The 26,518-nt window shown below is 45.5% G+C and overlaps 2 protein-coding genes and 1 long non-coding RNA gene across 12 annotated transcripts; 2 read left to right on the forward strand and 1 right to left on the reverse strand.

Moving 5' to 3' along the window:
- The first annotated feature begins 60 nt into the window (after positions 1–60).
- atosb (atos homolog b) lies at positions 61–16,160 on the forward strand. Of its 9 annotated transcripts, XM_049762149.2 has the most exons (12): positions 70–229; positions 334–429; positions 7,774–7,911; positions 9,943–10,120; positions 10,270–10,382; positions 10,655–11,950; positions 13,477–13,535; positions 13,654–13,753; positions 13,829–13,987; positions 14,354–14,422; positions 14,970–15,175; positions 15,290–16,160. In XM_049762149.2, exons 6-12 carry the CDS (start codon positions 10,814–10,816, stop codon positions 15,441–15,443), a joined length of 1,884 nt encoding a protein of 627 aa, XP_049618106.1. In that variant the 5' UTR covers positions 70–229; positions 334–429; positions 7,774–7,911; positions 9,943–10,120; positions 10,270–10,382; positions 10,655–10,813; the 3' UTR covers positions 15,444–16,160. The 9 variants fall into 9 exon arrangements, with proteins under 9 accessions (XP_049618105.1, XP_049618101.1, XP_049618107.1 ...); XM_049762148.2 differs by having other exon boundaries at positions 61–429; positions 9,943–10,124; XM_049762144.2 differs by having other exon boundaries at positions 61–429.
- Positions 16,051–17,057, reverse strand: LOC125993548 (uncharacterized). Its single transcript, XR_007490278.2, has 2 exons — positions 16,721–17,057; positions 16,051–16,461 (listed from the first exon to the last, which is right to left on the reverse strand). It is a non-coding gene; the product is annotated as an uncharacterized lncRNA (long non-coding RNA).
- Positions 17,058–17,250: 193 nt separating this feature from the next.
- On the forward strand, positions 17,251–26,474 carry LOC125993544 (endoplasmic reticulum aminopeptidase 1). Of its 2 annotated transcripts, XM_049762142.1 has the most exons (20): positions 17,252–17,409; positions 18,233–18,317; positions 18,460–18,956; positions 19,195–19,333; positions 19,422–19,556; positions 19,899–20,019; positions 20,586–20,740; positions 21,107–21,220; positions 21,298–21,429; positions 21,505–21,636; positions 22,198–22,281; positions 22,356–22,558; positions 22,803–22,882; positions 23,061–23,244; positions 23,402–23,558; positions 24,082–24,266; positions 24,339–24,500; positions 24,786–24,926; positions 25,220–25,301; positions 25,417–26,474. In XM_049762142.1, exons 3-20 carry the CDS (start codon positions 18,478–18,480, stop codon positions 25,582–25,584), a joined length of 2,853 nt encoding a protein of 950 aa, XP_049618099.1. In that variant the 5' UTR covers positions 17,252–17,409; positions 18,233–18,317; positions 18,460–18,477; the 3' UTR covers positions 25,585–26,474. The 2 variants fall into 2 exon arrangements, with proteins under 2 accessions (XP_049618100.1, XP_049618099.1); XM_049762143.2 differs by lacking the exon at positions 22,198–22,281 and having other exon boundaries at positions 17,251–17,409.
- Positions 26,475–26,518: the final 44 nt, after the last annotated feature.

The raw sequence follows: 26,518 nt of genomic DNA on the forward strand, positions 1-26,518 counted from the left end.
AGTAAATGACAAGCGCTCAGCTGGCAGTGAAGCCCCGCCTTTTATGTATTAAGTAGTAAACCCCGGAAACGTCGTCGTTTAAAGGCACAGGGGTGAGACAACTCGGAGGGAGGCACAAGGTTGGAACAACGAAAACAGCTGCGAGCGCCCAAAAAGCACACAGCACAAGAGAAGACCACTATTGTGCAAGAAAAGAGTCGGACTCAGACCCGAACATCCTCCCGAGAAAGTGAGAAGACGCGTATTTCGGGCATTTGAGGGTCATTTTCTATCTTGTAACTCGATTTTGGCCTTGTACGGTTCTCGAACCTACCTACCTGGATTCCGTCAAAGCGAGCAACACGACAAAAATCTATCCAAAGGGCCAAACGACACGTCAGTGAAGGTCGCCAGGCTGTGATTTTCCTTTCCGAGTGGACATTTATCTCGGTAAGAACCTTTATGAGTTTTTTTCACCAGCTCGTTGCCTCATCTTTGTGTGTGTGCGTGCGTGCGTGCATGCGTGTGTGTGCCAACTTTAAGTATAGCATTGTGTGGTGGAAACAGACTGGCGTTCATGGATGGTTGGTGTTTTTTCTTTAGGGGGGGGTGGTGTTCTTGACATGCCGGTCATCGGTTTGCCATGTACATGGTCGAGGAATTGATATGTTAAGTATAAGAATGCCTGGAATCCAGCCTGAACCAGTTGATGGCCCTGACAGCAGCTTGCTGGGCGGAGGGGGCGTTCCCCTGCTTTGTCTGCCTCACTGTGAGCAGTCTGCGGTGGATTGGGATCATAATCCCACGGTATTCAACATTTGGTTCCAACTACACATATGGAATCTACATCAAACAGCGCAGGCACCTGCTCATTTTACACATTTTCTTTGCTAAGACGGATGGATGGATGGATGGATGGATGGATGGATGGATGGATGGATGGATGGATGGATGGATGGATGGAGCAATGGTCCCTGGCATAGACCTCAGTGGGTAGATTGATAGTGATGACTGTGAGGGGAGGGAGGATATTGCACATGGGGATTACATGCAGTGCATTGGTGCAATAGAGTCTCTCTCGGTGGTGATATAATGCTCACATGCTCTGTGGGGTCATCCCTTGTCCTGACAAGCAGGGCATGATGGCATTGACGACTCAGCGCCGTGCCACTCAACTCTCTGCATCGAGACATACAATGCGCACACATTCACCAAGTGGGTGGATTTCATCTGCGACTCGACATCTTTTCCACACTCCCTTCTTTCTTCCCCCCCCCACCTTTCTGTCTGGCAGAAACCAGTGGGCTTTGTCCTCAGCTGAGTGTGACGTCATGGGCGTCTTAGCCATCAGCCTGAAGGCGAGGTAAATGTTCCTCAGCAGGGTTAAGGGGGTTCTGGCCTGCGGACATGTATGTATTTAGTAAGCTTGTACAAAGAAGAGTCCATTGATACATCCACTTGTCCTGTCACCTCATTATGCTGGAGGCTGTGGTAAAAAAAAAAAAAAAAAAAAAGGAGGGGTAGACCCTGGACTGAGACCACATTGACAATCTTTGATTCACATTCACACCTGTGGAAAAATTAGGAGCCTTTTGTGGCGGGAGGTGGAGAAAATCCGGAGTAGCACATAAAGACTATGCAACATGAAGATTCAAACCCTCAACCTCAGCTTTGAGGTTGATGCTTACAAAAAAAAATTCTTAACCATCAGGATCTCGTTGGACAGTTTATGCATTCCCGCACATCGTGAGCCACGTGAAACTGATTACCAGGCAAGCCTGTTCCGGGTCGTCTGGCTCTCTATGAAGGCAAACGACGCCTTGCCCGCAAAGAAACTGCGGCACACTCATCCACGTGCACGTCAGATGCTGAGGGCCGTTATTCGTCAACGGTACGGAACACACTGGTAGCAACGAATGTACAACTTATTGCATGTGTGGAATTCTATTAATGTCGTCGTCGGATTTGATATTCGAGATTATACGGGTCAACGCTGCCGTGGAGATTTATTGATCCCCTCAGAATGTGTATGAAAGAGAGCGATGTGTGCGCATTGTACTTGTGCTGTAATTAGTGTTTTAATACCTCAGACAATAAAGACATATTGATCTCTAAAGGGTCATTGTAACGCTTAGAGAAGGGAATGTCTAGCCCGTGACTTTTCCTCTATCACTCACGAGTCTTTGTTGATCAATGGATTGATTTCACTCCAATGCCATTTTGCCTACCGCTAGAATTGCCTTGCTTGTGTTGACTGTAAAATTGTCAAACCAGCAAAAGCAAGCGATGTTAAACATCGGCTGCAATTTCCAGCATATGATATGCATTGAGGGTTTTGAATTTTGGGACAAAATTTGGAATGGCCGTTGAGCCATTTCATGGCCAGGTGGCTGCCCATGGCTGCCAATGGGCCTGTATTATTTTATTTTTTGGGATAATGATGATGATAGGAGTAGCATGAATTCTGAAGTGCTTGGGGTAATATTTTCTGCTCATATTCAGCCAAATGCTTTTGGATGGCGCTTCACAGTGCAGATGGACAACGACCCAAAGTAAATGGTACCGGTTCCTTGCTGTTTTCAGTCAGTCCTATTCATTTAGAGCGATGGTTTACAAGAAGCCTCCGCTCAACCGTTTCTCCTCATCAATTATCCTTTATTTTAATTTGCAAAATCCTGATACTGATGCCTATGACCTTAAAACTGCGTCACGGTAACAAAATAGCCGCCTAGATCACAGATTAACAACACCCATCCAATCTCCCTAAATGGATTTTGTTCTCCATTGTCACCCAACGCGAAACGTGTGGGTCGAGATGAAAATCTATGCATTATATAGGTCACCGTGGAGCTTATCGAGCTTAGACCTGTTCGCTCTAGCCCACTCCCACGCATCCTGTGCCTTCCTGTGTCCATAGTATTATTCACAGTCCGCCATCTTGGTTGGATGTCACGAAGCACTTTTTGAGTATTTCCAATCATCTTTTTAAACTGCTCTTAACATTAAAGGGGAAGTTTTACCAGAATATGTTGTACGTGCCCGCATTAGTCTAAACACGGCATTCTGATTTACTATTGCCTTGGTGGAATATGAGCAATGCAGCTAAATTCACCCAATCGCAGATGGCGGCCATTTTGCCACTTACTGTCTGAAAATGAGATCACGGTTATCAGGGCTCTGGTTACAACCAATCATGGTGAGCTGTGATTGGTTGTGACCTGTGACCTGGCAGCTGTGATGTCATTTTCAAAATGGCCGCCCCCTGACAGGTGGAATTTGCCTGTTTACTTCCTATTCCACAAACGAAACGTGAGTGAGAATACCGCCTTTTGACAACGTGAAATGCCATGAAAAAAAATCTTCTTTAGCCTAAGATGAGCTTGTACAATGCCTTTGATGCTGCACTTCATTTTTGGGTCAGATACATCCTGCCATTGCTCAATGAATCCTTTTGTTTAACCAAAACTCTTGTCCAAACCAAACGGTGTTGGTGTATGCGTGTTTCTTTTCCACACTTAAAGCCAAAGTGAAGTGAGTGCTGCGTCGAGGAAAAAAAAAAAAGAAAAGCTCAGCCTTATAGCTGTTTGTTTATCTTGAGGGAATATCTCCGGCCATTATTTGTAGTCGCTGCATTAGTGTATTTTTGTATAAATGTTTGCACTTGTGTCCTTTGCCGGTCCGTCACCATTTGGATTCTGGAAGCAACTCGGCTGCGACGTTGCTCTCTGAACTGCTGCTATTTATCAGTTCTTGGCAGGTTCCTTTGCTGCATTTTTTGGGAACAACAACCAAGGGACATCTGCATTTTGAATCAAATCTTTTCATCGGACAATTATGGATTGTCATACAGAACAATGACTTTAAAAAAACACATTTGTAGTCTTTTTCTTGCAACAGTAAGTTAGAAAAAGGTTTGGGTACTATGTGTTTGTATAAATGTACCTTTAATGTCCAGTAGTGTGAATTCTTATTGAATATTTGGCTTGATGGCTTTAAGACACCCAGTATGAGTCACACGACCAACCAGATGTGCTCTCGCTAACTTGTCCTCGGTTCATTTTCGTAGCTCCAAGGCACAAAACAAAGCTGAAAGTCCAGCAACATGAAATCTTCCAACTGCTGCTTAAGGACTGTGGGTTTGTTTTTGTGTGTTGCACTGATCTCAGGATTAACCCTTGCATGGCCTCTCCCTGCACTCCCCCCCCCCCACCCCCATGTGTCTCTGGTGTTTCCCATTGTTTGTTCGCATTCAGATTACAAAGGCTATGAAGTTGTTTTATCAATAATTCTCTTTGATTCGTGTTTATTTTGACAGCAACCTTCAGTTTTGAGTGATAATCATGTTTGGAAATAATATTTACTGAGGTTATCTTCTCACCTGCCACCATACAACACTTGTATCTCAAGTTAGCGTTAGCAAGACAAAGCAGAAAACAAATGGGCCAACCAATGTCTGACTCTTATCTCGAAAGACTTTCAAATGGGGTTACTCGTATCTCAAGACCCAGCTGGAGTGGCTTGATTCTCCATCTCTGTGAGAAGTGAGTCAACACAACAGCTGACACTCGATAGCAACTTTTCTGGTGAATGTGACTCATTTGTCTCCCTGTGACCCGTCCGTCGTCCACGCCACCGAAGAAAGTTCATTTCTAAACACTTGATTAATGAGTGAGCCACAAATAAAAGTTGGCCGAAGATTTAAGGGCCTAAAAAGGGTGAAGAGGCGGCTTTATTTTCTGTCCTTTATGCATATTTTCCGTGGAACATTCCATCCTCTCACTAAAAAGTCTGGGTGCCACACTCCTCCCTATCGCTGCGTTTCCTCCCTTGACTGCTGCATATCAGTCATGTGGGTTTGTTTTTCTTCTCCACTCTTGTTTTTTTCTGCCTCGCATTTCTTTTGTAATGTGAGCAAGTATTTGAACTATTTGTCTCCTGTGGGTGGAAGAATTTCATTGTGGAACTGGATCTGTTCCGAGGAATAATGGAATTTAATTTGTTTCGGGTCAAACTGTGGGCATCACTTATTCTTGTCCAGGTCAGGGTTTAAAGAATGATAAAGCTGTGTAAGAACTTGTTATTACTTGGCCCATCTTTGGCATGCAGTTAGTAAGCGAGCGAGCTAGCTAGCTAGCTAGCTAGCTAGCCAGCCCCTTCATCGGTTACTAATGAGTGACAGACAACTTGCATAAAGACATGTCACTTTTTAACATTCCTATCAAACAAGAAGTTGACAACAGTTTAAAAAAAACAAAAACAATAACAATGTGGATGCGGTGACAAAGATACTGATAAGTCTTGTTTTAGATCTCACTGGTGGGCCTACTGTTTAACTGTGTGCACTGCCAATGTTTGTTTGTTTGTTTGTTTAGCAAGGGCAAGCCCGCTCGCTGTAAAGGACCTTCACCACAGTCCAATTATAAGCGCGTGGTCCAAATAATAGCTTTGGGTTTTCATGTTTGTTTACTAAGGGCTTTCAAATTTCACTCATTTGCGGTGGTAGTAGATGAACTCATTCACTGCCATTGACGCATATCGACGTCAAAGGTCTATTAACTGGGCTACGCAATGTTGTTTTTTTTGTTACATGTAGAATCCCTGCTGTGGTCAACACGAGAAATAAAAGCACTTAAAGATTCAGCCGGGGACGCGACACGGCCATTTTCTGGGACAATACAATCTATGCTAATGCTACGTAAACCCACTTTGTGAGCTTCTGCATCCACACCCAGCTGCTCAAACATGCCACAGAGACTTCAAATCACCCAACTGTGACAGAGGACTCAAGAATATGAAGAAGAAAAAAAACAGTGTGGGTGGGGCACAACCTGGAATTTAACTTGTGGGGGTATCACTCCAAAACAATTGAGCATTGTACCCAAACATATTGCTAACGCTACGACGTGACAATATTGATGCTACACTAGCGCTGGCGCTGTCATGATAATGACACATCATCTTACATTTGAGAGATATTTATTGTTAAATTGCTTCTGATTCATTAGTCGTGGAAATGTCCAAAGATTGCAGAGTCGACCGTATGCCTTTGGCTGCTTCAACATGCAGTTAACATGCAGACACTCCCAACCTTTCAGCTCATAAATAAGAACACACGCCTGTATACACTTAACAAGTGAACGGGAGGTCCATGCCTCTTCAACTATGACCACAAGCAACCAGTGCAACTACCCCCTCTCAACCTCTTCACATACACTTTCCTCTCACACCTTCCCTGGACTTTGCTTCTTCCTCCCCTTGTCTGAACTTGTCATTCTGTCTTCAATTTCAATGAAATGATCTTTATGACGAAAAAGAACGATGCTAAGGAAATGAAAACAAATTGCCATGCGCCCTCTGGGCCTTCCATACATGCTTGCAATGGAATGTCGGTGTTGTTTTCAATGCTTGCTGACTTCTCGGCTGCACTCAGAGGGAATGGGAGGGAGGGAGGGAGGGAGGGAATGGAAGGGAGGGAGGGGGGACTTCATGTACATGACGCGCCTCTTTTCACCATATATGGATGGATGGATGGATGGATGGCAACGTGTGCTCTTTAAAGGACACTAAATGTGAGTTGGTGGGTGGAAATGCAAATGTGTCTCATGCAACAAATTGCAATTCCTTTTCTTGGCCAGGCAGTTTATTTACAGTACACGTGACCAACGAAGCAGATTGTTGAAACGGGACGAGAAAAGGGAGTTAAAAGTCTGTCAGTCGCACGGCGCTATCAATAGCTTGCGCTAGCTCACATGTCAAGACCAGCACGCGTCTGATAACAAGCCACACGTTTGCTAAATAAAGATAAAGCGCAAGCGGCGATGTCTGTTTGCGCCAGTAACAAAGTCGTGCGCCGTTGCTTTCTTTTCTTTTCATGACAGCTTCGGGCATGTTTGTTTCTTAATCTCCACCCACCGGCAGCACCGTGCGCTTGCTTCCAAATAGTTCTTGCCTCGTCAACAACCTAGCACGCAGATGGCACAATGCGCACGCACGTAGCCCCCTACACGTTGCTCCTGGTGCTCAGCTGATCAACTTTCTCGTTTGCAGCAGCAGATAAGCTCTCGGCTGGTACACGCCGGAGCCAGGCGCCGTGCACCTCACATGCCAAACTCACGTATGTCGTGGAGGGGAGAAAGTATTGATTGTTGAATTTGCGCTCAACTGCCTTTTGATTGTCTGTGTGAACGGGGATTAAACAATTGGAGACTACATGAAGTTGTTCGCTTTAAGGGAGCCCTTTTTCTACTTTAACATAAAACAAGCATGAGCAGGTGGGCGGAGCTTCAGGTGACCCCCCCCTGACCTGACCTATCAGAATGCTGACTACTCCAGCTGGCCCACCTTTTCTCTGGCCAATCAGCTGATAGCATAACAACAACCCCCCCCCCGCCCGCCCCCCTTCCCTAGTCTGTGTATGTCCTCTCTTGCTGAGTGAGCAAAGCAGGCCTCGCTCTGCTAACAGCTGAGAGGAAGGAAGGAAGGAAGGAAGGAAGGAAGGAAGGAAGGAAGGAAACAGTCAGTGAGTCAGTGCAATCCTGAGAGACGCTTTTAAAGGAACTGCTGAGGCCAGTATGCAAGGACGAGATGAGGGGGTGAGGACGAGAGGACCAAGCATGTGAGGGGGCTTTTGTGCTCGAGATGGTGTGCAGAGGCGCCAATGAGAGAAAGGCAGAGGCAAGCGGGGGGGTGAGAGATAGAGAGAGAAGGACTGTGTGTGTGTATGTGGGGGGGGGGCTGAGAGTTGTTGATGATGGCTTTAAGTTTTGTGTGTGTGTGTGTGTGTGTGTTACTCAGGGAGGAAAACCAAGGCTCAGAACAAGCAAGCAAGGCGACTCTCAACACTTGTGGAGGAAGTTGCGCAAAGAGGGACAAGACGACCTGGAATACAGCCACATCCCACTAAAGAGAGGAAGCCGACTAGACGCTTCGAGGGTGAGCGTCGCAAGTTCTCCCAACATTGCTAAACTGGCAGCCTGCTAATTGGCATCATGTAGCTCGCTCGCTCGCTCGCTCGCTCACTCGACTCTCCTAAAATGGCCACACGACAGACAGGGACTGAGTGGGGACCCCGGGTCAAATCGCCTTCTCAGCAACTATTTCCTCACTGAGCCAGTTTAGCCGGCCGGCTTTTGTTTGCATGTGGGTCGCCGCCGCCGCCGCCGCGTTCCTCCCTCAGAGCTTCACAAGTTTTCAGTCACTCTCGCTCCTTTCCCTTCAGTCCTTTCTTTTTCATCCATAAACACGCGCAGCCAGCTGTCATTCCATCCCCTTGTCCACGAGGTGACATCAGATTTCCAAACCGTACACGGCTCCTGCAATCTAATCGCCGGCTTGATGGCTAAACTCAGACAACAGTCTCCTCTCGTGTTACGTTTAAAGGTATGCGCACGACTTTGACAAGCTAAAGATCTATTTGGGAAGCCGGCTGTGGACTTGCCCTACTGATGCAATCACACCGCCGCTTGGTGAAACTGCAGTGAGGACACCAAAAAGAAAAAAAAAAAATGGTGGGACTCAAGCCAAACTATTTTTGTTTAGTAGGGATGTAACAAAAAAAAATGACTGTAACCTTTGACCCACTCCTCTCCTCCATACATCTTCGTGGTCACTTAGCATAGCTGCTAAAATCAAGTTTCTCTACCGGAAAGCCTTTTATTGCCTTTCTGTTTTTTTTTTTTTTTTTTTGCCACAATCAACCAAAACATCTGCACCGGTCTTCACTTGAATGCGTAACGTCAAACATATGGCGGCGTGTTATCTCTTGGGTCTAAAAAGTATTTTTAGGAAGTGCGTCAAGTCCTCTTGTCCGAATCCCCAAGGCGGCTCTTCCAATCATATAATTGTGAAATGACCACCTTTTGGTTTTGTAGCCTTGATTCCTCATGAGAAGCAGAGCGTTGGGATTTTCTTCAGTTGTTTCTGCGTCAACTGTTTTTGTCTTTTTGTCTAATTCACTCCATTTTCAACCACTCCTATTGTGCTTCCCCTTCCTTTGCGGTTGCCAAAAAACAAAGTGAGCCACCACCCGTGTGACTTATTAACAATAAGTCTGCCAGATATTGTTTTCTAGCTCATGTCCCATCCCATATTCAAAGAGTCCTATTAGATCAGCATTGCATTTCTGGGGCTATAATGCAAGTTTTATTTAGAATTTGAGTTTTCAACCAAGTGACAATTTTGCCTCAGGTGTTTTGTTTCCTTCTCAGCTGGCGACAGCTGCTAAGTGGCTTCTTGATCAACTTTAAAATAGGGTCAGAAATCAAGTGGGTGGGACCTAGCACCGACCGATGAGCTCCGACACAGACCGACGACTATAAATACCCTTGCTTCTCTATCGCTGGCCTTGACCATCCCCCCCCCCCCCCCCCCCACGTAACAAAACGTGGTGATTCACCTGCTACTACTACTAATGTTTGCCAGACATTTTCATCCCGTTGAGGAATTCACATTTACACCTTTTGACAGCAAATTGGGATCTATGAACTTCTGTATTGCTCCTATATTTCATCTTTCTGGCATTTTTTCCGCCAAGATGGTTGGACATCCACAATGTCTGTTGACATATTTGACTACATACCAAATTCATGACAGTTGCTATTTTACTGACATTTGTAAATATTTTCTTGGCACAGCATCTTTCCAAAACAAAGTCCCAGCCCTGGTCCCAAATGTCCCCCCCCCCCACACCTCCACTCCTCTGCTTTTCTTCTTCCTCTTTGTGGGCAAGTACAAAGGAACCGTTATCCTTGGGCTACTTGTTGCCACGGCAACATTTCACTGCGACATCCCCCCCAGTACATTCCCAAGTTCTGGTCCAAGTGGGTCAGGCGTGCCTCGCTCGGCTTCTATCTCCCTTTAGCAGCACAGATCACTTTTCATCAGATGCTCTTCTTGTTTTGGAACATTCTAATGCAGCAGTTGAAATGTAATCTCCAAATATGTTGGTGTTTTTTGTGTCTTCAGGTATTCTGGGTGTTATGACCCCGTCATGATGTCAGAGTTCTTCTGCAAAGCACGCCCAGGTGACAAAGGCGGCCGCGTGTGGCTGTCGGCCAATCACAGATGGAGTCCCACTAGAGTCACCTCTGGTTCAGAAGGACCTTCGCTCGGGAGCCTGACACAACACTGACGTATCACTTTGGTAGGTGCGCAAGTCGAGATGATTGAGAAACATCCGGAAGTAAATATGCACTATTTGGTGGCAAGACATTTGTTGCGGTTTTCTGCTTCTGCTTCTGCTTCTTCTCCTGTAGACTCATTTCTAAACTTGAAAATGTCTTTCCTTGGCAGATGCTTTGGTGGTAGACATGTTGCTTTTGTAGAGTCTTTTCTTTCCCGGACAGACACAACTTCCAGATGCTGTGTGTCTGCGTGGGCCCAATTACAGAAGGACAGGCACAGAGGTGAGTTGAACTTTGAGATGTGCTCTAAATCCAATTAGTTGAGCCCCCAAATATATTGATACTATTTGAGTCTATATTACTATAGTTGATAGTATTTTAATCTAAAATGAAAAACAACGACGTATATGAAAAATAACAATGATCGCTGTTTAGTTAGCAAAATCTACGCAGCTTGCATCACGGCCTGTATTGTGCTCTTATTTTGAAGGCCAAGCTTTGAGATCATTCACAGAATAATGCTTTGCTTTAATATTTCTGCAATTGTTTTTCAGGGGCCGTGCGACTCATCTCACTGATTCGCGCTGGGTGACGGTCACCAAACAGGAAGTGTAGGACTTCACAGTTCTGTGGAACCTCCTTTCCTGGCTTGCGAGGGAGGACCCCGTTGCTCTCCCACCAGCCTCTCCTGTCATCTTGCAAGCTCGGCAATCATGCGGCACATTCATGTGGAGCTTTCTCACAAAAAAGCTCAACTGGAGCTTCCAGCCCAAGAGGGGGACTTGCCTCCTCCCACGGCACCTGCACTGGGCCCGGACTCTGCCGTCAGACCGGGGGCTGCCCGGCACTTTGACCAGGAGGATTTGCGCCATCAAAAGGTTTATCAACTCTCCATTTTCTCACAGTTAGGTGGTTTTGCTACCTCCACTGAGTCCCACAGTGAAACCCAACCCAGGCCTGTTCGTTTGGGCGTGAAAAGAGGGCTGGAGGAGCCTCCGTTGACTCACAAGCGCCCCCATGTGGCGGATTGCCCCGACATCGATGTACTCGAGGGAGGAGTGCTGTGTGGGCCGGCTCCAATGCCAGCGGCGTTGATGGGGCTCGTGAAGAGCTCCGGTGGTTGTGGTTCACTCTATTCTTGCACACAAACGGAGCACAGAGACTCTGAGGGCGGGGGCTTGCCCAGATCCCCCCCGCTGTCCCCGAGCCACAACCCCTCCCGTCGTCCGGCTCAGCACAATCATGACAGGCCCGTCCCCGATGTGTTCTCTCCCCTCTCGCCAAAATCCCCCCCAATGTGCGACCCTTCTCTGGGAAGCTCAGCCAGACCCGAAGCGCCAAACGGGGGCGGGCGCGCACCCGCTTATTCCATCGGAAGCCCCGGAAATGACAGTTGTAGCAATGGCGCGGCCGGAGGCCAGCCCAGCCCTCATTTGTACGACATGCCCGCGTACGAGCCCGCCAGTCCCGCCAGCCCCCCGGGCCCCTTCTCTCCCCCGCACCACACAGAACTCCAAGAACCAGGAGAGGCCACGGAATGGGACGTCGGGCTGGAATCTTCCCCACCTGAGAGGAGTGCCACCCAGACTGCTGCTTCTTCCTCAAACGGGCTGCTGGCTTCCTGGGAAAAGACCCCCGGCGGCAACGGCCACCGTTTGTCAGCGGCGGGCCACTGGCCGGCCAAGAAGAGGTTGCTGTCGCCCAGCGAAACGGCCGAGTCGTGCTCGGAAGACGAGGGCCCGTCTACCTCCAAGAGGAGCAGGCTTTCCTTGCTGGCTCCGGGGCTGGGATCGTGCCGTAGCACTGACGCTAAAGCTGCTCCATACTGGAACCACCTTCTTCCTTCTAAGGTCAGCGGACACTCTGACACGCACGTTTTGCTAGAGGCAGGATTTGGAATTTCTATATGTGCCATCAAATGGAAATATCTGTCATTTCTTTTCTCATCAATTTGTCTTCTTAAATGAGAGGTCACAGAGTAGAACTTTATATCACAGGCGTCAAACTCAAGGCCCAGAGGCCAGGTGATTTTAAATGAATTTAGTTAATTATTTTATTTTATTTTTTAGTGGGGGGGGGGGACAATAAGCAAACGTGAACGATTACCACCCCTATCCGGAACAACACGAGTGTCTCCAGAACGAAGCCGAATGGCGCGTTGGCCGACCATTGTTCCGGCTCGAGTGGGCGTACAGAAAGACAAACAATGGCACGTGCACATGCATCCTCTCGCGCAACAGTTCTGGAAGTGAACACAAGGAAGACCAGAAAGAGCTTTGAATGGAGGCTGCGGCTAGTGAGTGGGGTGATGGATGGCATGACAATAGACTTCTATAAGTAAAGGGCAGGGCCTGCAGATAGGTTAAAAGTGATGACATCGTCGTCATCGTCGGCCGTTTGGATCTTTGACTTTGAATACTCGCGATGCGCTGGCGAAACTAAGTGACGAGGCCACGATGACTAAGAGCGGCCATCGGGAGGAGAAGGAGCGAACGACTGGCCCGGGGCGGGGTCACCTGACGAGCGGGTGACCTTAACGATGAGTGGCCTTGTGGTAAGCCTTTGTTAATGTTACGCGGCCAGTCAGGAAGAGAGCTCATTGACGCTTACAAGGTACTGGCACAGGATAACGTTGTTAACTTTGCTTGTACAAGCTTCTGTTCACATGAGGTACACTAAGATATATATATACATATATTTTTTTCCAATAGTCCTCTTTCTACTAAATGAAGGATGCAGCAGAGACAAATGGAACAGTCAATTACGCTCATCCCTCTCGCACTTATTGTTGCTTTGCTGCATTGCTATATATATTCATCTATTTTTTTATTGTATTTATATGATGCATGTTGGACTCTGTCATGAGATTTTTGCTGTGATTATTTTTCCCAAGCGGACTGAGCCAGGAACAAAGTGCATATAAGAAGCCAAAGTGCAATGTAGCGATAGCAGCGGGCTTCAGCAACACAAGCTCACGTCTACGGTTAAGTTTGCCAAATGAAGATAGCTGACCACAGCTAATTAGAAAATGGTTCAAATCTTTATTGAACTAACTGTAACAAAACAGTGAAGAACATTGGCGACACTCGCTCGACGGACAAAGTGACTCACGGTTTAGCCGGCTAACGGCGAGCCAAATCGACACCGTCCTGTGAATTTGACACCTGTGATGTACAATCCAGTATATTAGAAAGGTTGATGCAATCCACCTGTTTCTTTCAAATGTATATTTTACAAAAAGAGCCCAATTTGGTCAGTTTGTGTTGAGTTGAATTGCCTGAGTAACAGACCTTTTTTTTTTTTATTGATCTCGAGCAGTCACACAACGATTGCAACAATGACCAAAACTAACATTGTTTTCCATTTTTGCTTTTAGTGTGCCACAGACTGTACGAGGTCAGGGAGACGACTGAAAAGCAGTCTGCGTGTGAAAAGGTCAGTCAAACTCATTGAGAGTTACTCAATTGAGTGCTAGCAATTGAATAGGAGGGAAGTGGAGATTGTTTGCGCCGCTACTTAGACCCTCCCTCCGTGTTTGTGTGCTCCTTTTCAGCCGCCAGTTACGCAGCGGTCGACATGCGGACAGCAGAACCTTGGCCCGTTCCAGCTGGCCCTCTTCTTCCATCAGCAGATCACTTTTAGGAAACTTTGAGGTATTAAGAAGAAGAAAAAATCTGAGCCTTTGATAAGGTCACGGCGGCTGTGACCACGTTCCTTCTCTTGTCTAGGAGTCGATGCTAAAGGGCCGCTTCTCGCCATCGGGCCGCATCGAAGGCTTCACGGCGGAGATCGGCGCCAGCGGCTCCTACTGCCCGCAGCACGTCACGTTGCCCGTGCAGGTTACGTACTACGACATCTCCGAGCACAGCGCCCCCTCGCCCTTCCTGGTCAGTGGTTAAGTGTGTTCCTTGCGTGCTCGCTCGCTCGTGTGCTCTTATTTATCTCATAAGAAAAATAATTAGGTGTGATCATGCCAGATGATTGTTTAAGGTTTTATCTGTTCCTAGAATAGAGCTTTTGAATTAGAAGCTCACAGCCTCTGTTACTTTTCTTTCTTCTGTTTCTTTGTGTGATTTTATTTTAGACCACGTGCTTAACATGTTTGCCTTACAGTTGCCATGTTCTGCCTTGCAATCTTGGCCCGCCCGGGGCCTTCTGTGTACAATTTGCACGTCACTCCTCGCAGCAAAAGGAGTCCGAAGCATTGCAGAAAATGAATGCTAAATTGTCACAATGCTGGTTGTGTGTCACAGGGTTTGATATCCCTGGAGCAGCTTGGAAAGAAAGGCTACAGCATACCCAAAGCAGGGACCATTCAAGTGGTAAGTTCATCATCTTTATCCACACAAAACACATGAAAAAAAATCATTTAAAGTACTTTAATGAATGGACCTAGATCAGGGGTTTTCAACGATGCGATTTTTTTTTTTTTGGGTCACTTAGCAGCTTGTGCATTATGATTAATTAACTTCCTTGGCCATCAGGGGGCAGTATAATACAGTCATGCTAACACTAACAAAGACTTTTACTACTACTGTGACTCAGTGGGATGCAGTCATTCATGTTAGTTGTCTCTTTGTGTGTATATGTATGCCCATGAGTATTGTTAAATTGTCTGTCCTCATGATTTGCTGCACCTATTTTGTTCAAATAGCCATTGTGCTCTTACAACCGCCACTTGATGCTATTTGTTAACGCCTCTATGGCAGTTTGCATTTTTGCTTAGCATGAAGCGAAACCAACCTATTTGAAGGCAAGGCAGTATGCTTGTTTTAAAAGCACAGCATGCGTTTATCTTTGTGTTGGACAGTTAACTTCAGCAACCCTAAAACCTGAATCCGCTGTGTGATTATCTTCTCTCCCCTCCAGACCTTATTTAATCCCAACAAAACTGTGGTGAAGATGTTCCTGGTGACGTACAACTTTGACGACATGCCTACCAATCACATGACCTTCCTGCGCCATCGCATCTTCCTGATGCCCGTCGAGGAGGACGGAGACGGGAAGAAACACGGCTCGGCAGGGAGCGTGCCGCGAGACTGCAGGAAGATTCTCTGCTACCTGATACATCTCAGGTAGGAGTGGAACGTTCACCTTAAAAAATGGACACATTGTTCAATTCAATTCCATCCCATCATTTGTATTGTAAATCTCTTAATACAAAAGTTTTTTTTTGTTTTTTTTTTTAGATTCCACAGCTCCAAATCTGGGAAGATCTACTTGCACAACGATATCCGGCTGCTATTCTCCCGCAAGCCCGTGGAAGTGGACACGGGGATCCCTTACGAGCTGAAATCTTTCACCGAGGTGCCAAGTAACCCCAAATACTCTCCCCGCGTGTGACCCGACTGTGCTTCCTAAAGAAGAGGGAGCCAAAGAGACTGCATTTTACAAGGACGGACGGACGGATGGACGGATGGACAGACGGACGGACGGACCGGATGAGGAAAGCCAAAATGCCGACAGGGCTCGCTCTTGATCCAACATGGGTCAAAAGTCTGTACAAAGAAATGCACAAACACTGACACGCGCGCACACCGCTGACTGAATACGGACTTCACACATCTGGAGGTGACTCGCGTTTAACTTGCATGCCTTGTGACTTCAACACCTGAGTTTTCCTCGAGTGCCGTACGTATCACGCTGTCCTTCACTCTGGCTGCACGCGGAACTCCGAAAGTGTGATTTTATTACAACGTAAACACACCTTGTGGTCGACCGACACGAAAGAAGACCCCGACGTTATTTGACGATTCAAGCCAAGATGGCCGTCCCTTGTGACGACAACGACGACAACAACAAAAAAGTAAAAATCCCAAATCAACTTGCTGTTATGTAGCCAGACTGAGGGACAATGTGCTATTTCTTTTGTAAAGATTTTATTTTTTTAGATTCTGTTCAAAGCAATCTGATGCCAGAGCAGAATGAAAATACGTGTAGTATTTTTTAATTTATGGATTTTTTGTTTTTCGCAAATGTCTTAAGAAGCAATATGCTGCACAAAAGTAGAGTGTGTCCTTTAAGCCAGACGACCTTTCTCTCTCTGAGAGGGGATGGGATTTGAGGGAGGGAGGGAGGGAGGAAGGAAATAGGAGGGGTGGGGGGGTATTTAAATCCAGGGGGGGAAAGTATATGTACATATAAATAAAATTTTCAGCTGGCAAGAAAAACTCATTCGTTGAGCCTGTTCTTTTTAGAAATGCAGCGGTGCCTTAAAAGATTGCTTCCAAGTAGCCCCCAGTGGCCTGGCCCGTGGCACGAGACACGAGAAGATGCGCTTGGGCACGGGCGTTCCCGACGACTTGGCTCTGAAGTAGGGGAAGGTCCACGTGGTGATTTTGTGCGGCGGCGCCCAGACGACCTGTCGGTAGCAACCATGAAAATACATTTGAACAATGCTTCACACAAAATCATGATGTTCTAAATCATCATCTCATTTATGGATGTTTGGGGACCAATGTGCAAATAAACAAAAATATCTGCTTTAGTATTTTTATATAGCACCACATTTCAAAAACAAAAATCCTCACAAATTCCCCAAACATGCATGTTGGGTTCATTGAAAACTCATGAGAAAAATCATGGTTCCTTAATAACCAAGTCGCCACCTTCCTTCTTACCCGAATTTACTGTTCAACCGTCTTAAAACTGCAGAGTTAAAAGTTGCACTGACCCAAGAAGTTGGCTCAATTTGACTCAACTTTGGGTTGGATTGCAAAGCACAAGCCTTTTGGATTTTTTTTTTTTTAACAGCAAAACAATTTGACCCAACATTTTTAGCTCTATTTTATATAGACATTGAAATAAAAGTTTAGAAAAATCATGTCGGATCTTATTTGACTTTGATAAAGGATCACTACTTCCTTATAAATAGAGCAGTGCTTCCCCCTTCTGGCTACTAATGGCGTTGCACAACTAACCAAACCAAAAAAAACACCCCTTGTACCCAAGGAGCGACACAGTTTAAAACAATAAATATTATACAACTTAAAGTTTGCTACCCAAGGAGCGACACTGTATGTAACTTTAAAATTTGGGGCTGCTCTGAGACGAGCTGCGCTGCGCTGCGCTGCGCTGAACTGCGCCGCGCTCCACTGCACTGCGCTGCGCGGTGGTATTTGATGAGAAGGGGAGTCGCTAATTCTAGGGTTACGCTTGCTTGTCTTGTGTGAGTTCGATTCCCGCATGTGAATGTGGGCGTGTGAGGAAAACCAAATATTTGACGAGAAGGAAGTTGCAATCTCCCGGCATGCATTTGCTTTCACTTGCTCTTCTTCCTCTGTCTGCTGAGCGCGTCCGAATCGAAACGGTAAATACAATTCTTTTGACACCCTATGATTTAACAATGTAAGCATGTATCTCGACATTTTGAGCAATACGCAGTCTGTGTTATAGAACGGTGTTCGTCTATTTTGATAAGGGGACTCTGAAATTTGCCTCAAGGAAGGAACACAATTGCACATTCGTAGTTGTCGGAGACGGTGCGCAGAGACCGTCAACAAGTAACAACTGTAAAGTTTCGAGACGAAATTAACAAGTGATGGACGGTTATTTTAAATAACAACAAATACAATCATTGTTAAACGATACGTATAAACATTTTCTGCGAGCTCCCGATTTCGGATTATATTTTGTTGACGGTCCCTGCGCACCGTCTTCGCGTCGGCTGATGACATATTCCTCGCTCCAATGACAAGTGTATTAAAAATCAACCATAACAGCTTGGGTATCATTATTATTATTTGACAGAACAAGGTAACCTGAATTCACTGACCGTGAGATTGTCGGGTTGTTCTAAAATTAGCCGCATATTTCTAATGGTTTGATTTAGTGCATCGAACAATGGGGAAGCGATGTAACAGGGAACAAAAGTGCATTTATTATATTTATCCATAAATATGCTATTTTTTAATTCCCAGTCGTCCAGATTATGGTCATCTGTAAAAATCGGGTAAAAACAATTGAATTCTTCTTGTTTGGAGATATCTTTTTTTTTTTTTCCTAGAAAACGTTAATAAATTACTTTATGCTATAGCTGTTCAAAGCTACAGGTTATTTAGAGGAAATGAAATTGATTTGGATTAATATGATGTTTTTAATCCTACTCATTCTTCTTCGATAATCCTTTGAAGGGTCTACTGCAGGGCGCAGGGTCAACTGTGACAAGTATCATTTTGGCCCACATCCCTGAACCCGCCGTCCTCGTTTCAAAGTCAGGTAAATCATTTCAACTCCATTTCAAGCTCTGAGCAATTTCAAAAAGCATTACTGTCTGGCACGTGCTCATTTTAAATACCTAGACAATTACCATTCTAAATATAGTTTGTGTGTTTTTTTGCGCTGATTTTTATTCCAACAGGTGGTTGCAGTAGCCACCATGTTTGTGGCTGCTCTTCGCTTGGTGGTCTTTCTTCACCTGGGCCAAGCGTTTGGGGCACAGCTCTCACAGTTGAGTCTGCCTGACGTCACCGGTGCTCAGCCGTTCCCCTGGGATCAGATGAGGCTCCCGCAAAGCGTCATCCCCGTCCATTACGACCTGACCATTCACCCCAATCTGACCACTCTGACCTTCACCGGCGTGGTTCGCATCCAGTTGGATGTGCAAGAAGACACCAAAGCTATCATTTTGCACGCCAAGCAGTTGAAGACCTTCAACGCGAGGCTCAAGACGCCCCAGGGGGTGAAGTCTCTTCAGATTTTGGAGAACTCTATTTACCATCAGCTTGCTCTGATGTCAGATGAAGTGATCCCTCAAGGGGAGGACTACGAGGTCCATTTGGAATTTTCCGCAAATCTCTCAGACAGCTACCATGGTTTTTATAAGAGCAGCTACCGCACCAGCAGTGGGGAGCTCCGGTAAGTGTTTTTGCATTTTTTTTGTTTTATTTTTCGCTAAAGTAATATTAAGGGCCGACCCGATATTAACGAATTGAGGTCAATGCCGATTCTGACATTTGTTACGATCAAACTGGGGGGTGGGATAAAGAAGCTTGCTGCGTACGTGGCAGTTGGCACCAGCATTGCGGTAGTCGTTACTGCTCCCTGTTGGATTGGAGAAGAATGACATGTGGAACTCTTTTGTTCATGTTATTAGGATAATGGCCTCCACGCAGTTTGAAGCCACCTTTGCCCGAGCAGCCTTCCCTTGTTTCGATGAGCCCGCCTTTAAAGCCAACTTCACCATCGCCATCATTCGGGAACCGCAACACATAGCCCTTTCCAATATGCCCAAGGTACTGGACAATATATGCGGACGGACTGCACTTGTTTTGTCACTGTCGCTATATGGATTGTTGTTGCTCTGTATCTGTTACGTCGCAGACAAAATCGGTGGCATTGCCAGGAGATATGTTTGAGGATCACTTTGCCACCACAGTGAAGATGAGCACGTACTTGGTAGCCTTCATCGTGTCTGACTTTCACTCTGTGAGCAAGACGAGCCAACATGGCGTCAAGGTGAGGGAGAGCCTCACTCCCAGATTCATTCACGTGTTTCACATATCTTGATTATCTTGATTTTTTTTTTTGGGGGGGGGGCATCTCAATCCAAGCCTTTGATTTGAGTTTAAAACTGTAAAACTGTTCTGTGGAAAAGGTTGGAGGTTTTTTCGGACACAAAATGGTTTCACGGAAAGATGATTTGAGTCTTTGGATTTTATTCACGCAAAATAAAATTGGATCCATTAATGGACCGAATGTTGGATTTGATTGAAAGCTAAATCGCAAGGCACCACACGTTAGCGTTATGGAGGAGCGTGTCATGTTAAACATCAATGATGCATTCTTAATCGCCGTCAGATTTCGGTCTACGCCGTCGCTGAGAAAATCAACCAGACGGACTTCGCGCTGGACGCCGCTGTGAAGCTGCTCGACTTTTACGACGACTACTTCGATATTCCTTACCCGCTTCCCAAACAGGGTGAGCATGTTTTGAGGCATTTGACGGCAGCCAGAATGCGAGATGTCACAACAGTTACCACCAAAAACTTCTTCTAACCTTTTCGGTCAAATACATTTAGCCTCTTTGCAATCAAAGTCAAAGTCAAAGTCAGCAACAAAAGTTTTCACGAACAAGAAACTGGCAATCTTTGTCTCTCTTTCTTTGGACTCTGGATTTATAGTCTATGCAAGGTTGTGGTTATCGTGAATAACAGGTAACCCCAGTTGCGCACCGGTACATTGCAGGTGTGCATATGACCTCGGGTGCTCGGCTAATTCTTACAGACATCCTGAATAATTGCCATTCCGCAGCTACAAGGGGGACAGTAGTTGAATGACATGTCTCCGTTTCACATTTCACCTGACGACGGGTGATAAATGACGTTGACTGGCAGTGATGAAGCCTAGGCTATGCCATGTATGTGTGTTCTCACATGTCTCAACAAGTCAGTAAACACACGGGCGGAAAGAAAAACAAGCACACCGATATTTATTTCAGAATCTATTTATGACTGGATGTTTTGTCTTTCCTTTTGCTTCCCGCAGACCTGGCCGCCATCCCCGATTTCCAGTCGGGGGCGATGGAGAACTGGGGTCTGACCACCTACAGAGAGGCCGCCCTTCTCTTCCACCCGGAAAAATCCTCCGTTTCGGACAAAGTGCAAATCGCCATGATTATCGCTCACGAGCTTGCGCACCAGGCAAGAGCACCGCAATGCATCAGCGGGAAGGATTTCGCAGTGGCTGTAAAAAGTCTACACACCCCTATTTAAATGCCAGGTATTTGTAAGAGTCAAAGAAAACCAAGATAAATCAATTCAAAAAAAAAAAATTCGCAATACGATTTGCTCCTTGTAAGCCCCAAGGGACACCATGGGCTCCGTTCTAAAAATAGCCCACCAGCGATGGGACACTGTGACTTACTAAGAATTCAAACAAAAGAGGAACAAGACAAACACAAAAGGAAGTGAACACAAGATCACAAAAACCTGGCATATGATCAAGGGTGTGTGGACTTTTGCCACGCACTGTATTTGAATATTTGTCCATTGTCCTGTCTGTTGCAGTGGTTTGGCAACTTGGTGACGATGGAGTGGTGGAATGACCTGTGGCTCAACGAGGGTTTTGCCAAGTTTATGGAGTTGATCGCCGTGGACGTCATCTACCCGGAGCTCCAAGCGGTGAGAGCTTCAGCCGCCGTGCGCGAGGGATTCATTCAGCACGTACAAAAGCCACCAACAAGTCTCTTACCTCTTAGAGTGACTTATTCTTGGGGAAGTGCTACAACGCCATGGAGGTGGACAGTCTCACCTCATCACACCCCGTTTCCACCCCGGTGGAAAACCCCACTGAGATCCAGGAAATGTTTGATGAAGTGTCTTACGATAAGGTCTGTTTTTTTTTTTTTCCATTGTTTCCTTGTTCAGGGTGCGTCTTTCTTTGTTTTACACTTTCTGCTTTTCAGGGAGCGTGCGTTCTGAATATGCTGAAAGACTTCCTGACACCTCAAGTGTTCGAGGTGGGGATCGTTCGCTACTTGAAGCGTTACAGCTACAGAAACACCGTCAACAGCCACCTGTGGGAGAGCTTGACCAACGTGAGTGACCAAATCATTTTTGCAATCTTCTTTATCCTCTGCGGAAAACAAATATTATTACTGCAGCTCACTGAGGAGTTGTGATGATCTCTTATTATGGTGGCAAAGGCGACGTTCCATTTAATGATGTCTTTGCCACATGTTTTGCGATATTGTTTACAATATGATAGTGATTTTTTTTCATGAAAAAAATGATCACCTATTAAATCACAATTACCATATTGAGCTAAAATAAATCACTATTACTCTATATTATTTTTCAAAACCATTTCACAGTATTTGTAAAGTGCACAAAAACAATACATTTAATAAACAAAACAAATACAATTTTACAATAAAATAAATAAATCAAATTTAACAAGACAGAAACGTTTTCTATGTAGCATGCCACTTCTATTCTATATAGCAATAAATAAATATATAACCCAATAACATTTAACAAGACAGAAACATTTTCTATGCAGCATGCCACTAAATCATTCAATCAATCAAATTAAATAAGTTCGAAACATTTTCTATATAGCATGCCACTCTTTCTATCTCGTTTGATATCTTGAACAGGTTTGCGATCTGAATGATCTACCAGGCGCGCCATCAAAGCAAAAAGAATTCTGCTCAAAGCAAACCCTCCCATCTGGAGAATTAGTAAGGTTCTATGCATGAACATATCACCAAATGTTTTGGACATGTTGAGGTTGATTTGTGTGCTCACAAAACAGTACGATGGGGAGAAGTTTGACATCAAGAGCATCATGGAAACGTGGACGCTACAGACGGGATTTCCGCTAGTCAACATTGAATTAAAATCTCGCAAGCTCCTGCTCACCCAGGAGCGTTACCTGAAGATGGAGCCTCCGCCCGCCTCCTCCTCTACCTCCGCCGCCACCACCGAAGCCACCGACGCCCCCACCCATGCCGAGAAGTAAAAAAAAAAAAAAAAAATGCCGCTTGTCCTCATTAGACTGAAGACTCAAATTTGAAAACAAAGTACACATTTGAACCCATGGTATGTCATGCTACGTGGTGTTAGCGAAATCGCTTAAAAGAGCTCAAAATACATTAAGACTCTCCTAAAAGCCATGCTTATGACTGGCTAGGCCCACTTGCAATGATTTTGGGTTTTTTCTTTTTCTATAAATGCAATTCTAATAGCGCGATGTGTTCAGGTCCATTTGGAAAATTCCACTGACATACAAGACAAGCGACTCTGCCACAACATACCATCACCTGATGAAATCCCCAGTCGGTAAGAAGTTGATTTAAAAAAAAAACAATAACAATAATAATCTTGACTTTCTCATGTTTTGCATGCAGTATTTCTTTCTTTCTTTCTTTCTTCATTTAACATAATGAAACATTTTTGCTGTTTTGTGCTTGTTCAGTACTTGAATTGCATGTAGTGTAACTTCCTTCCTTGTCCACAGATCTCCTGCGCCTCCCAAACAACGTGGACTGGGTTAAGTTCAACGTGGACATGAACGGCTACTACATCGTTCACTACGGCAAAGAGGGGTGGAAGAATCTGATTAAAGTGCTGCACTACAACCACACGGTGCTCAGCAGCAAGGACCGTGTCAGCCTCATGCATGACGTCTTCCGGCTAGCCAGGTCAGGATTTGCATTTCTTTCAGTCACAAGTTAGGAACATATCGAGCTATTGACCTATAGTCTGTGTGTGTGTGTGTTGTGTGTATATTCTATGTCTGTCTGTCTGTACGTAATATATATGTATATATAATGTGTATATGTAATGTGTGTGTTGTAGCATCAAGAAGGTTCGCTTGGACACAGCCCTGGAGCTCGCTTCGTATCTGCCCAAAGAGACCGACATCATGACCGTGACTCAGGGCTTCAGAGAGCTCATCCCGATCTATAAACTGATAGAAAGAAGGGAAATTGCACTTCTGGAAGACAGCATGAAGGTTGGCAAAGTCTGCCTGTTGTTTTTGTGCTTTGGAGGCAGACACTGGTGCGACCGAGCATATCAAATGATAATGAAGTCCCCAAAAATTGCAGTTGAAATGCTGTCTGACTGGTTTCATTTGGCGTCTGAGTGAGATGCGTCTGAAGGCTTTTGTCACATGACTTGCTTACCGACTGTTAAATGAATTTGTCATGTCACAGCCTGAGTCTGATATTTGCCAAGTAAAATACAGGAAGAAGTGATCATAAAATCACTTTTTTGGTCCCTTAAGACTTACACAAAGATGCAGAGACACAACATTTTTGACACTTTCCTAATTTTTAAACTTGACTAAACTGACGGGCCCCAGTTGAAAGCCCTGGCAACAAAAGTGAGCACACCCCTAAAAGAAATTTCGCTTTGGGTCCGTTCGACTGAATGTGCGATTGAATCAAAAGAGAGCAGAGCAATTCCGCTCAACACATGAGTGATACAGAAAATGGATGAATGAATTCCACCCGACGATCATGTTTTGTTCACAGACTTTTATGCTGGACCTGTTCAAGCATTTGATTGACACTCAGAAGTGGGACGACTCCGGTTCGTCGTCCGAGCGGACGATGCGTAGCTACCTGCTGCTGTTTGCCTGCGTCAGGAACTACACTCCCTGCGTGACCAAAGCCAAGCACATATTCAACCTTTGGAAGGACTCGGACGGCCAAATAAGGTGAGAGGCGCCGTTCCCTCAGGACCTTTGAGTCACCTCACCATGGTGACGAACGAAGACGTCTGCTTTCAGCCTCCCCGTCGACATCACCTTGGCCGTGTATGTTGTCGGGGCTCAAACAGAGGAAGGCTGGGACTTCCTCTTTGACTTCTACCGCCGGACTTTGGAAATGTCCGTCCAGAGCCGCATCAGGATTGCCTTGACCATCAGCCCGTTGTATAAAAAGCTCAAGTGGTACGTATTCAGTTGGCATTTTTTCCATGATTTTGGAACGATTATCAACATTGGACTCGGGACACCTCTAATTATTATTATTATCATTTTTTGGGGCCTATACATAAACGAGAAAAAAATGCAATCATTTAAACATACGACGCAAGTGTAAAAAGATGGGTCTGTAGCGCCCCCTGCAGCACACTGCTCTCGTTATTCTCTATCGATCTTTGAGTATTAATATTGCATTTTTGATGGATTGAATCATTTTTCAAAGAGTGGGTCTCTTCCTTCTTTCAACTGCAGGCTTCTGGAGCAGAGTCTTCTGGGTGAAGTGGTGAAAACTCAAGAGCTCCCAGATGTGGTGGTCTCTATCAGCAGGAACCCCCGAGGCCACAGACTAGCATGGGACTTCCTCCGAGTTAACTGGGCGACCCTGATCAAAAAGTCAGTCGTAAGCCGCACCGCAAATGACTTTTATGGCTCAAGATACTGGTTATTATTATTACAAAATGGGACAAGTGTCGACATGTGGACTGCTTTCTTGTCGGCGGCACCTTACCTGATTTCCAAAGTCTCAGCCAGGGTCTATTAGGTAAGAAGTGTTATCATTTTTTGAATGATAGCCAACCCTAGATTGCAGAGTGAACTGAAATGGGGTCAGGTCTTGAGGCGTCAAATCGCATAATCCTTTGAACCGTTTAGAAAAAGAATCCAATTGAAATCGGTTGATTTTGCAGGTTTGAAGTTGGCTCCCCCTCCATAGCGCACATGGTGACGGGAGTGACCAGCCTGTATTCCACAAAAACCATGCTCACATCGGTGAGTGCGCACGGCGTCGCCGTTGTGTTCGTCTCCGTACGTCGTCGCATTGCGAATTGTTCATCTCTTGATCTTTCTCATCGAGCCATTCATTTCCGTTCTTGTGCTCGCTCAGGTGGGAAGATTCTTCGGCTCTCTGGAGGTGGAGACGGGCTCAGAGATGCGATGTATCCAGCAGGCCTACGACACCATCACCGATAACATACAATGGGCCGACACCAACTTGCCCTTACTGCAGTCCTGGCTGAAAAAACGCAAGAGAGTTACTCACGAGGACTTGTGATAGGCACACGGACACTTTTTCAATTTGTTACCCAAATTGTCATATTTTGGGGCTGACAGACAGGTAGGTAGGTAGGTCGTACTTTTAGAGGAACTTCTCAAGTGGACGCAGTTTCACGGAAACCTCTTTTGAATGTCAAATTGTTGTTTTAGGGCTTTTGTGTTGACCCCAGAAGTTTGTCATTATGAAGTTCATGTTGGAACTTGAAATGTTTCATGGGCGGAACCTTGGGATTCTCCCCCCGCCCCGCCCCGCCCCGCCCGTGTTGGCTGGGCTTTTTCATTGTACTCTGTTGTTACGTTACCCTACCCCCAAATCTTGACAGTGAGGTTAATTACACATTCCAAATTGTCCATAGGTGCGAATATGATTTTCTACTCCTTTTTTCCATCGTCATCCAAAATCATCTGGAATACGCCTTCCGATACTGAACAGGAAACGTAGTTCTGGACTTCACCTGTTGTACCTGTTGACAATGCATGTCTTTGTGTAACTTTTCAACTATCCCTTTAATATTATGATTTGAATGAAGACGGACACAGTTTTGCACCAATGTTTTGCTAATGCACTGATACTGTCGTTCATCGATAGAGATGCTGCGATACGAGACGTCGCTTTTTGAAGCTGGCGCCTTGCTTTTAAGGATTTATTGAAGTTGAACATTGCTGTCCATTGCTGCTGACTCTCTTCATGCATCGTATTGCAACCGTGACTCGATGAATTTGGAGTGAACGTCCCATAACAGCAACTCACTTCTAAATGAAACGTCCTTGAATATTGCAATGCCTGAAGAAACACGGATGTCCTACGCGATTGTTTTTAATCTCGATGGATTTAACATGCTGACCTTGCATTGTCACACGGATTAAAAAAAAAAGAAATACAACAAATTTGATTTTGTCACAGCCCCCTTCACTACGTAAGGTTTGTGTTG

Source organism: Syngnathus scovelli, chromosome 3, assembly GCF_024217435.2.
Source record: "Syngnathus scovelli strain Florida chromosome 3, RoL_Ssco_1.2, whole genome shotgun sequence".
In the NCBI taxonomy this organism is placed as follows: Eukaryota; Metazoa; Chordata; class Actinopteri; order Syngnathiformes; family Syngnathidae; genus Syngnathus; species Syngnathus scovelli.

Excerpts from the sequence above, each read along its gene's own strand:
- atosb (XM_049762148.2), top strand. The coding sequence starts at position 10,814 with ATGCGGCACATTCATGTGGAGCTTTCTCACAAAAAAGCTCAACTGGAG. Across the intron at positions 13,536-13,653 it reads AGCAGTCTGCGTGTGAAAAG|CCGCCAGTTACGCAGCGGTC; the intron begins GTCAGTCAAACT and ends GCTCCTTTTCAG. Across the intron at positions 13,988-14,353 it reads GCGCCCCCTCGCCCTTCCTG|GGTTTGATATCCCTGGAGCA; the intron begins GTCAGTGGTTAA and ends TGTGTGTCACAG.
- LOC125993544 (XM_049762142.1), top strand. The coding sequence starts at position 18,478 with ATGTTTGTGGCTGCTCTTCGCTTGGTGGTCTTTCTTCACCTGGGCCAA. Across the intron at positions 18,957-19,194 it reads ACCAGCAGTGGGGAGCTCCG|GATAATGGCCTCCACGCAGT; the intron begins GTAAGTGTTTTT and ends TCATGTTATTAG. Across the intron at positions 20,020-20,585 it reads TTACCCGCTTCCCAAACAGG|ACCTGGCCGCCATCCCCGAT; the intron begins GTGAGCATGTTT and ends TGCTTCCCGCAG.